Source organism: Belonocnema kinseyi, chromosome 10 (assembly GCF_010883055.1).
Source record: "Belonocnema kinseyi isolate 2016_QV_RU_SX_M_011 chromosome 10, B_treatae_v1, whole genome shotgun sequence".
Taxonomy (NCBI): Eukaryota; Metazoa; Arthropoda; class Insecta; order Hymenoptera; family Cynipidae; genus Belonocnema; species Belonocnema kinseyi.
In genome coordinates this window covers 225,640-237,375 of record NC_046666.1, presented here as the reverse complement: position 1 = coordinate 237,375, position 11,736 = coordinate 225,640, and the positions used below count along the sequence as shown (strand labels likewise).

At 31.2% G+C, this 11,736-nt stretch overlaps 1 protein-coding gene across 1 annotated transcript in view; it reads left to right on the top strand.

The window, feature by feature from the left end:
* Nucleotides 1-10,226, top strand: part of LOC117181655 (guanine nucleotide-binding protein-like 1) — a 20,324-nt gene extending 10,098 nt beyond the window's left edge. Inside the window, exons 3-5 of the mRNA XM_033374554.1 lie at nt 4,783-5,425; nt 9,315-9,737; nt 9,833-10,226. Coding sequence (XP_033230445.1) covers nt 4,783-5,425; nt 9,315-9,737; nt 9,833-10,083 — 1,317 coding nt within the window. The 3' untranslated portion in view covers nt 10,084-10,226. The remainder of the gene's footprint in view (nt 1-4,782; nt 5,426-9,314; nt 9,738-9,832) is intronic.
* The last annotated feature ends 1,510 nt before the right edge of the window (nt 10,227-11,736 follow it).

Genomic DNA, 11,736 nt, shown 5'->3' with positions numbered 1-11,736 from the left:
GCCGTGTTAAGCAGAGTGATCGGTCTATAGTTTTTCAGATCCTCTGTTTCTCCTTTCTTGAATATCGGCGCAATAATCCCTTTCCTCCAACTATTCGGGAAGTCTTCTCCATTCCACACTCTCCTTATCAGTTCAAAAAGTTTCCTTTTGCCATCCCCTTCTAAATATACCCATGCTTCATTTGGTATTTCATCTTCTTCTGGTGCTTTCTTCATTCTCAGTTTCTTAATTTGGTCATTAATTTCTTCGTCGCTAAGGTCGGATTCATCTTCCTGTAGGTTATTCTTTTTCTTCCTTTGTTTATTTATATACTTCCAAATATCTTTCTCCGTTTTTTTGCATTTTTTATCTCTTCTAATTCGTCATCCTTTCTTTTCTTTTCCTTATCTTTGCACATTTTCCTGAACTCTGATCTTTTATGAGCGTAAGCTTCCCACGAACCTTTATTATCTTTCCATTTCTTGTATAACTTCTTTACCTTCCTCTTTTTTCGTGAACATTCCTTATCCCACCAAATTTTATGCCCTAATTCAAATCTGGTTGACTTAACCTTTTTCTTTTTCATGGCGCTGTTCACTTTGTTTGCAAAAGTATTCCATTCTTCCATTAGATCATTTTCTGAGTAAACGCCAGCATTCATTTTTACATTATAATCGATCTTAATTTCATTGTCCCATACCACAATCTCTTTTTCTGGTATCTGTTGACAACATTGGTTCGCTCTGACAAGTTCCGTGTTTAATATACACCCCATTGGCTGATGATCTGATTCTATTCTGTCAATTATTTTAAAATCTTCTATCTTCTCCAAACCTTTATAGTTAGTTATAGTGTAATCAAGTACTGATGACCCCTTTCCCCTCTTCTTACCCGAGTTACCCACGTATGTAAATTCTCCTTGATTGTCACCTTCTAAGTTCCCATTTAATATACACCATCCTTTACGTTCTACTAACTTCGTTAGCTGATCTCCTTCCGTATTGGCTACTTTGTCCTTAGATGCTCTTTTTACTTCTTCCTCTTCTGGTCCTCTGTAAATTTCTCCCTTTGTACCCGTCCTTGCATTAAAGTCTCCTCCGATTAGCAAATTTTCATTCCCTTTATCCTCTATTTCATCATCCAGTCTAGCTGTCAACTCTTTAATCTTGTCTCTGCAGTATATTGTACATATATTCCAGGTTTCATTTCCTAGAGTAATTTTGCTGCCCAGAGCCCCTTTAAAATCCTTTGCTGCTCCTTCTATTTCTATTATTTCTCTCCTGGTTCCTGTAATGATACCTCCACTTGCTCTTCCCTTCTTGTTTTCTCTCTTGGCAAATTGACACACCCAATTAAATCCCTTAGGTAACAGTTGCCTGAATCTCGCCCAATCCTTCTCCTCAATCCAAGTCTCTGTTAATCCGACATAATCAAAACTTTTTATAAAATTCCAGAAGTCCCTGTCTTTGTTCCTAACACCAGCTACATTCCAAAAAAGAAATATGCACCCACCTGCTCTCGCACCCTTTCGTTTTTCTTGGTTCAAGGTCGTTGGGATTACTGAAAATTTGTATCTTCCCTTCTCTGACTCATCTCCAGCTCCCTCCAACTTATCCAAACTTGATCAACCCTCAATTTTTGGTATCCTAACTTTACTTCCTTACCCTTTTCTCTTTCAGTCCTGGCTATTTCTACTATTTTCCTTTGCATTCTCCTTTCTTCTCTGGTGAGATCATGATCAATAAAAATCTTCTAACCACTTAATACTTTTTTCCTTTCCATGATCGATAGCTTCTCTTCCCAGCTATCTATTTTCGCTATTACTGTTTTCTTTTTACTAAATCCTACTGCTGTTGCCCATATAATTTCTACTTCTACGTCTAGTTCATTTTTAAAGAACGCCTTTACCTCTGCTTTTTTGTCAGTTCCTTCTGCGTGCAGTCCTCTTATCACTACATTGTTTTCCCTTTCCCTTTTCTCCTGCGCTTCAAATGCTCTTTTCATCTCCAAAAAGTCTCTATTGTATGTGTACTCCTCCTTTCTCCTATTGACCACCGAGTTCCCCGTTTGAATTGAGTCATTTTCTTTCCTTATTTTATTTTCAATCTCCACTACATTTGCCTTAATTGTTTCCTCTATAATCTGGCTGTTCTCTTTGATCCCAACGATGGAGTTAATTTCATTTAATTTACTTCTTAAAACTGTTCTTTCTTTTTCCCATTCTTCTGTTTTCCTTTTCAATTCTTCGTTTACATGTCTTATTTCTTTTTCGCGATTCTCCTTTTCCTTCTCTAATTGTAATTTCATTTGACGGTTCTCAAATTTTATGCCCTGCATGTGATGCCAGAAATACTTTAAAGCTGTTTCCCAATTCCCACCTTCTAACACTGAATTTGGGAAATCAAATTTGTTTTTCTTCTTTTCTAAATTTTTCTCTTCCTGTTTTGCCTGCTCTGTACTTGGTGCATTTATTGTATTCTGTATCGTTGATTCTGTCCCTGTTTTTTCCGAAGCTTTAAATATCTCATCTATCTTTTTGTTATTTTGAGCTTCTCTTACTAGTTTTTCTTCTTTTGGTGGTCTCCCTCTACCCCGTTTTTTCGTCTCGTCTGTCTTGTCTAGGTTATTTTCAGTTTTGTCAGTCTTGTCTCTATCGATATCGGTATTTTTATTACGCTTCGCGTCATCTTCTGTTGTTACACCTAACTTCGTGACCAGTTCCTTGTTTCCCTCGTTTTCTGCCATTTTAATACTTTTTCGATCTAACCTATAAATTTTAACCCCTTTCGTATATCGCCAATAATAAAATACAAATACCTTTTTAAACGTCACTTTTTAATCTCACTTATTAGCCTACTTTTATTGCACTTAATAATCACCACTCACACCATATAATATCATACAATAACCGTCATTCTTTATAAATACTTCCGTCGATATGGATACACATTCGCACACTTCCACTCCACCTAACCAAGTCCAATTTTTTTGTATATAAGAAGGTAAAAATTTGGAAGAGAAATTAAAGAATTTTGTTAAAAATTCATCCTTTTTGGTTAAAAATTAGTTTTTCTGGATTGAAAATGAAAATTTTTTCATAGAAACTTATTTCTTGTTGAAAAATTGACATTTTGATCGTGAAAAGTAAACTGAAATATTTTTTTACAGAAAATTCAACTATTTTTCTTTGATAATTGATCTTTTTGGTTTAAAAATTCATCTTCTTTAGTAGAATTTTTTTAAAATGAAAAACGCCACTTTTTTGTTAAAAATGATTCTTCTTTGCTTGAGATTCAACTATTTTGTTTTAAAGATTTGATTGGACAGTTTGTTAAGATATCCTGTTAAAAGTTGAATTATTTTTTTATTTAAAATTTAACTACTTAAGTAAAAGCTAAACTACTAAAATTAACTGAAAATGTAACTTTTCCTTTTTTTAAAGATTTATCTTTTATTAATTTTTTGCTGAAAATTCATATTTTTTTGTTTGAAAATTTAGTTTTTGTAAAAAAAGTTTGTCATTTGGCTTTAAGGTTCAACAATTTCGATACATTTTTCTTTCTTTCTTGAGGCAGAATTCTTTTATTTGTTGAAAATTCGTTTTTTTTTATTTTAAAATTAGGTTTTTTTTAAATATATATATATATTATGACACTTTTTTGTTGGAAATTTATCTTTTTAGAGTGAAAATTCAACTATTATTTAAAAATTTTTAATTGTTTCGTTGAAAATTTAAGTACTTTATTAAAAATCCATTTTTTACTGGGAATGGTGGTCTACCATTTCGCCACCTGGTGCCGAAAACTGGAACTAGAAAGAGTAGGTACCATTTTAAACATGTATTTTAATTTTTGCATAAAAGTGTTTTTACGATTGTGTAGTGAATCATAAAACAATAATTGAATACTAAAAACAAATCTTTTTAAAAAACAAATAATTTTAGATCGAATTTTTATTTTATATAGCGAAAACCCTCATTTTTTCAAATAGGTTTAAAAAAATACAATTATTTCACTATTTCATGTGAGTTTCAATGGATTGTAAGCTTAAATAAACTTTAATTAATGTATATTGCGACAAATTTGATCCATATTATGCCATGAATACGAATAATAGACGACTGGAATTTAAGTACGAATTCTAACCTAACTTTTAGATCAGATTCTTAAATAGTAAATATTTCATGCATAAATTAATAAAAATATACTGTGATTTCATTTTTGCTTCAAAATAAGTTCATTATGTTTATAATTGATTGAAAATCACAATAAAGAGAACGGTAATTGTTTTTTTTTTAGGAAAATATTTTTGTCAAAAAATGTGTTTTTTTTTTTTCACTGTATAATATGTGAATTTCATCTAAAATACTTTGTTTCCAATAAATACTTATTTTTGTTATCCAATATATACTTTAAAATCCACAAAAAAATCGTTACAACACTTTTATCCACAAATTAAAATGCATCTTAAAAATTGTACCTATTCTTTTTAGCTTGGATTTTTGTCAGCAGGTGGCGTATTGCAGTTTAACCATTCCCAAGAGTAGAAATTCACTGTTTCTTTTTTAAATAAATAAATTGAAATTCTTTTAAATACAACTAAAAATTACCTACAGTAAGACGGGGGGCGGTATTTTGTTACGGTTCGTTACAGGGAGGGGGGGGGGGGGGGGGGGGGGCTTAAAAAAGGGCATATAATCCGTTACGTCATTTAAGTATGGCCCCCTATGAGCGTGAGAAAAAGTACCCTTGGGTATATTTTATCGCATGGAGAATTTGAGGCATACAGTGAACCTTTTTTCAGGAATACTTGAGCAGTATAAAAACAGAAAATATAAGCTACTTTGAGCTGAACTTGGAAACATGGCGGCAGTTGTGGAGAGTTCTTGAAATCTCGGATGTGCTTCTAATTATTGTCGACATCCGATATCCAGTCCTGATGTTTCCACCCTATCTTTATCGATACATCGTCGACGACTTGGGGAAAGACATGATTCTTGTGCTGAACAAAATTGACTTGGCACCGCCAGCCCTGGTCGTGGCCTGGCGGGAGTATTTCAGGACGCATTATCCACAGCTGCACATTCTGATGTTTACCTCCTATCCGAACTACAATCTGCGCAGCAGTGCGAATCTGGACGAGGGTTTGAAGAAAAGGCGGAGGAAGGGAAAGCTGAAAATGGCCGCGGAAGGCGCGAAAAAGATACTGGAAGCCTGCAGAGAGATCGTTGGGGACTCGGTTGACTTGACTTCCTGGCAGGACAAAATCCAGGAAGAGATGCACTCGGAGTATGATTTGGAGGATCTAGGACGGAAGGACAACATTGCGGTTCAGGAAAAAGATACGAGCTATTTTGAGCATGTCAAGTACAAGAATGGTGTCTTGACGATTGGATGCGTCGGCACTCCGAATGTCGGAAAATCTTCTCTGATGAATGCACTAATGGGTAAGCGAATGCAACATTTATTTTTCTCTATAATATAAAAAAATCCCCCGTCGCCGCTGCCACTGTTTCAGGAATTGAGAATGTTTTTAGAAATTGAATTTATCTTATACTAAATTTGGCGCCATCTATTGGCTCCTTACCCAACCTAGATAACGTTAAATGTTGAAGTATTGGTCCAGGAACTTAACTTACACCGCCATCTGTTAGAAACTTATGGAGTATACAAATAAAAAAGTTTATTTTAGAATGAAAAAATATGGAGGCAATTAAATGAGATAAAAAGTATCCTCTCCTTTAAGTTGGACCAAATTGCACACAGTATGCCAAATTTCATCAAGATCGGTTAAGTATTTTCGGAGTTTAGTGGTGACAAACATCGTGATGCGGGATTTTTATATATATGTAGATATTGCATCAAATATATATTGCTCGTAATTAAAGCATAGAGGCAGGTTTGAGGTCCTGTCTGTGATAAAAAAAAAAGATGTTAGCATATTGTAATTAATATGCTGATCTAACTCAGGGTGGCCGCTGGATCGGGAAACCTGGGAAACCGGGAAATGATCGTAACCGGGATACGACAGTGAATTTATTTTTGGAGCAGATATTTTACAAAAATTTGGTTCAACTTTTATTGCAACCGTTTTTTAAATAATTTATTACATTTTTATTTTTATCAATTACGATATGATTCAGTTTAGAATGCTCAATTTGAAAATCTTTCATTTAAAACCTTTTTCATTTTAGATTTTTGGTTTTTAGACATACGTTTTAGTTTAATGAATTTTTAAATGCAGTTTTGAAGGCTTGAAGAATTACATATTAAAAGCGTTCAAAATCCAAGATTTTTTACAAAAAAACATTTTTAATTGATCAACTGTGAATATAAATTAATTCCCGATTTTTAAAATTAAACTGAACTTTAAGAATGAGAAAGTGAATAATAATTTATTTTACAAGACGATTCGGAATCAGTTTACAATTACTTTAGAATTTCTAGATTTTAACGTTAAAAATTTAACTTTTTCGATAAACACTTTATAAACTATTTAAACATTTTAAATAACTGTAAAATAATATATTTATAATCATAAACTTTTATTAAATTTCAAGTATAATTTCACTCTAAAATTTTCTATTTTTAAACCATGCAATCTGAAATTTTCCAATTAAGAAAAGGAACAATGACCTAATGTTTAGAAATATCTGACTGTTCATTAAAAATCAGTAATTATAAATTAAATATTCAAAACCAAGCAAGAAAACTAAACTTCGAACGCAGCAATTTTGACGGTTCTGTTTAAAAAAATTAATTTTTAAGCCAAATTGTTAAAGAAATATTTTAAAGTTTTAAATAAATTGGAAATTAATTAAAATTTTAAATGATTTAAAATCATTCAAACCAAACGTCTACGCGTACTAACAAAATTCAGCTATTTGTAAGAAAATTTACGTCTTTAGAAACTTTTTAAGAATTTTGAGAGGCTTCAGAAGAATAAACGATATTTCCTCGAAAAATTGAAAATTATTTTTCATTTCGAAAAAATCAATTTTGAGGGTATATTCAAAAAGATTTAGAAAGATTTACAAAATTATCAAAAATGAATGTGGAAGGTTTAAAGGAAATTTTTTCAATTTGGCAGGATTTAAAAAAAATGTTTTAGAAAAATTCGAATAATTTTAAAAGATGTTTAGAAGTACTAAAAAAAAAATTAGAAAATTAAAAAAATGCAAAACAAACTTTTAATTTAAATAAAACTTTAAAGCGTCTTAAGGATTTTTCAGCTATTTCAAATAAAATTAGTGTAATTTTTAATTTCAGAAGTGTTCAGTTTCAAGGATATAAAAAGGAATTTCATAACATTTAAGAAATTTTCATAGGATTTCCAAGTTTTAAAAGTTTTTGTTTTCAATTACACAGAAAAAAAATTTTGCAATTTATATTTAAAAAGTAATTAGAAAGTATATCATTTTCAAAGTGTTTAAAATAATTAAACTTTAAAGGTTCGCAATATTTTTCGCAGTTTTCAAAATTCTGCAGTTTTGAACGATGAAAATGACAGTGTTTTTTATTTACAAAAGTCACATTTTTTAGTAAAAAAAATCTATCCAGTCGTTTTAAATGTCACTTGATACAACATGATATAATACTTATTAATAATATATTTGTCGTTTTTAAAATTTCTATAATTTTAATTTAAAATTATATTTTTGAATGTGCAATTCTAAAATAGTTTAATTATGAAACTTTTTTTTTCAAATTAATTTTCAGATTAATTCTCGGAGGTTTCGAATTTGAAATTTAACAATATTTTAGTTTCAAATTCAATCAATTATTCAAGATGACAGAAAACTCCTCCATTAAATATTTCAAAATTTCACATTAAAAGACTTCACAGTCAGTTTTGAATTCAATAATTTTATATGTAAATATGAAGCAATTTCGAATTCAAAAGCTTAAAATTGTACAATTTCAACAAATGAAATCCGATTGTAGCAATATTGTTTTGTGTTTTGTGTTTGAAATTTTTATTTTCAATATAAGATTCTAAAATTGTCTGATTTTTAGTTGAACATTTAAACAAATAAAAAATTTCAAATTGAAAAATATTTCATTCGAAAATTTCAATATGAACGTTAAATTAAAAATTTTTTTTCTTTCATAGGTTTTAATTTTAAAATTAAAAGGGAATTGGTTAATTTTGGAAAGTATTATCATCAGTTTGAAAATTAATAACTTATAAGCGACTTAAATTTACTTCAAATCATTGAAATTTTAAAGGGTTTCATTATAAGGAAGTTTTAGTATCACAATTTTGATGACTAAAATTTTTTTCATTTTAAATCCAATTCATATTCGTTTAAGTTTCAACATTCCGGAGTAGAAATTTTTTCATTTTTAACACCCCCCATTTAAAATCACTATTTATTTTGATAATGTTTTGGAATAATTAAATTAATTTTAGAAAAATTTGTCTCGTCAGCTTTAATTTTAACTTATAATTGTATTATGTAACTAAAATTAAAAATTTCTAGAATTTCAGAAGCTTAGACTTTGACAGATGCAATTTATTTTTCAATATTAAATTGTCAAATCTTAATCAATTTGAATTTAGAATTGTTTAAATTCAAAAATTTTAATTATTTAATTTTGAACGCCATTTAGTATAAGTAATAAAATTTCAATTCCTATGAAATTCAAACGACCCAATTAAAAAAATTCGAGTCTTAAAATATTCAATTTTTCATGTTTAGATATTGTCCTATTCTCGATATTTCAATTAAAACTATTGCTAGTTTCATGATCCTCAAAATCAAATAAAAATGGTCTAATTTTTAGAGCTTCAACTTGGAAATGATACACTTTAACTCCTTTCTCTAATTAAATTGTCGAAAATCGTTAGTATACTTTTTTTTTTAATTTTAGAAGCTTGCAATTCGAAATGATTAATTATTCAATATTGTTTCAAAAATATCTAAAACATTAAAAAATGTCTTTAATCATGGATTTTTAAATTTGAATATTCTCATGTTACTAAATAGAAATCCAGAGACATGAACGCGCGATTTGCGTGCGTACATTTACTGCTAGTTTGATATCTTGCAAAAAACTTTGCTGATATTTATCGACTTCCGCAGTTGATAGTATATCTGATATAAACTGCAAGTTTCGCAAAGAGACTCAATTTTTTGATAACCCTTGGGAAATCACGAATATTTACCGGGAGACAAAAATTAAAAAAAAAAGGTGGCCACCCTGGGTAAATTTCTTTCATGTGCCATTCGAATGTGCCCAAGGGACAAACATTGCTATTAGGGTTATACTAAATATACTGACTTGGGAAAAATAAATTTTAAACTGAGGGGTTGCCTCTACCATCTCTTTTAGGCAAGAAAGTGGTGAGTGTTTCTCGTACTCCTGGCCACACGAAACATTTCCAAACTATTTTTCTCACGAAAACAGTCTGTCTGTGCGACTGTCCTGGATTGGTGTTTCCATCGGCAGTACCGAAGCCCTTTCAGATACTAATGGGCTCCTTTCCTATTGCTCAAGTCAGAGAGCCGTACACGACTATCAGATTTCTAGCAGAAAGAGTCAATTTACCTCAGCTATTAAAGTTGCAACATCAGGACAATGATGAGACGTGGTCGGCCATGGACATATGCGAGAGTTGGGCCGCCAAGCGGCACTACATGACTGCAAAAGCCGCACGACTCGACACTTACCGAGCAGCCAATTCCCTTTTGAGAATGGCATTAGACGGAACAATTTCTATGTATGCATATCCACCCGGATGGTCTACTACCAAAGGTAATTCCAAATCCACCTTGTTGGTCTTCAATCCTTATGCACGCACTTTTCACTCTTTAGAACTCATTATATTTTTCTGCGTTTCCTGCAAATAGAATCGTGGCAGAGTCACCCAGATGTAGATATCGTCAGGTGGATTCAAGCAAAAAGTGAGGCTGAATACGAAGCCGCCGAAGAGGTAACCACCGACTCTTCTTCGGAAGACGAGGAAAGTGAAAATCTCGAATCGCCATCTCATCCTGATAAAGATAGTAGCGATGACTCGCAAGACTCGACTGTAGGTGACATCGAAATTGAAGCATCATTGGCGCCCAATAAGTTTACTGTTCTGTCCACTTCAACGTAAATTGTAAACGAGAAAAATGAACGTGGACGAGTCAAGTCATTATTAAATAATAAATAGTATACATTTTATTCTTTCATAGTGATAATTTCTTTACAGTTTTGTATCAGAGTGATTAATTTTTCTAATAAACTATTTAAACACTATGTGTTCTCATATTAACGATTTATATGTATATGTACATGCAATATTTCGCTGACGCCTTACAGTATATTACAAGAAATCCTAAATATAAAATTTTTTCGACTTAAAGGCATCTGATACTTCATTATTATTTAGCTACTGGAAAACCCCCAGATAAACTGGCGTGGCTCATACGGTGAGGAATTTATAGTATCGCATGCCCTTGAACGGAGCAGGATACGAAAATCAAATAAATTTTCTTGCTTCTTTTACAACACAGATTTTTCTCATTCTGTTCCTAGGACATTAGCTAAGAGTGTAAAAAATAGTATTATTTGTGCATCACGTTACGTACTATACGTTTTATATCTTTTTATTCAATAGGTTCTTCCACAAAAATTTATAAACCTTGACTTCCAACAATTTAAATATAACATTGAAGCTAAAGTTAAGTAATTTAATAATATATCGATTTTTCAAAATTACTTGTGGCGCCCTCGCACGATATGTGACGTCATCTGCCATCAAAAGAGATAGAAAGACATCCCGGTAATAAGCGTTGAATAGAGAAAAATTAATATTTTCAGATTTCAGCATAAAAATGAAGATTATTCTATTATTTTGAATGCGCGATTTTTCCATCTGTATAAAATGTCATTATAAGAAGACGATGTCTCAGAAACTGATTTATTTCTATTTCCATAGCGGCTGCCGCATAGTTTCCTATTCCCCAAAAGAAAACGTGTTTTCAATATATTTAATTCCTTTTAATTGTACCGACGCAGGCACATCTCACAGAGATGTCTTCTATTCCCCCAAAATGTTAATATTTTGAGTTTATTTAATTCTTTCTAATCAGTTCACAAAATATGTATAATAAATTGTTTAAATTCCTTTATGTAGAATAATAGTTTTGAAAATTTAATTTTAATCAATTCAAGTCCGCCTCTAGAGTTAAAGTTATTTTAATTCACACATTTAAATAGATTTCTTTGTTGCATTTTTTAAGACGTTTCAATAAATTATTAAAATTTAAATAAATACTTTCGTTAAATTTTACTAAGTCGATTGAAAGGAGTAGGATTTGCACTTTTTCTGTTCCCGTTGGGGGATTTTCAGGCGGGGGAAAAATCGCGTATTCATAGGAATACAAATTCTTAATTTTTCTGAATTCAACGCTTATTACCAGGAATGCCCTTTTTGTCCTTCGTTTTTTAATCCTCATTAAACGGCGAAAATAATAAGATTCCAATTCCTTGCAAAGCCGATCGGAGCTGCCAGATGTAACCTCCAATAAATTACAAACACAATTTTCCTTTCAAGCATTCGGAAGCGCTCCAAATGCATAAAATGCAGAAAAATATTGGCGGTGCTTAGTACAGAAAGGGATTCAATTTGAGATTAACTTCTACTGCTGTGGAGATTCAAAAGGTTTGGACAAAAAAAAATCCATAAATATATTCCATATTTATCACGTTACCACTGCATTCATGCAATTTTTCAATACCTTTTAATGCAAGCCTTATTCTTACC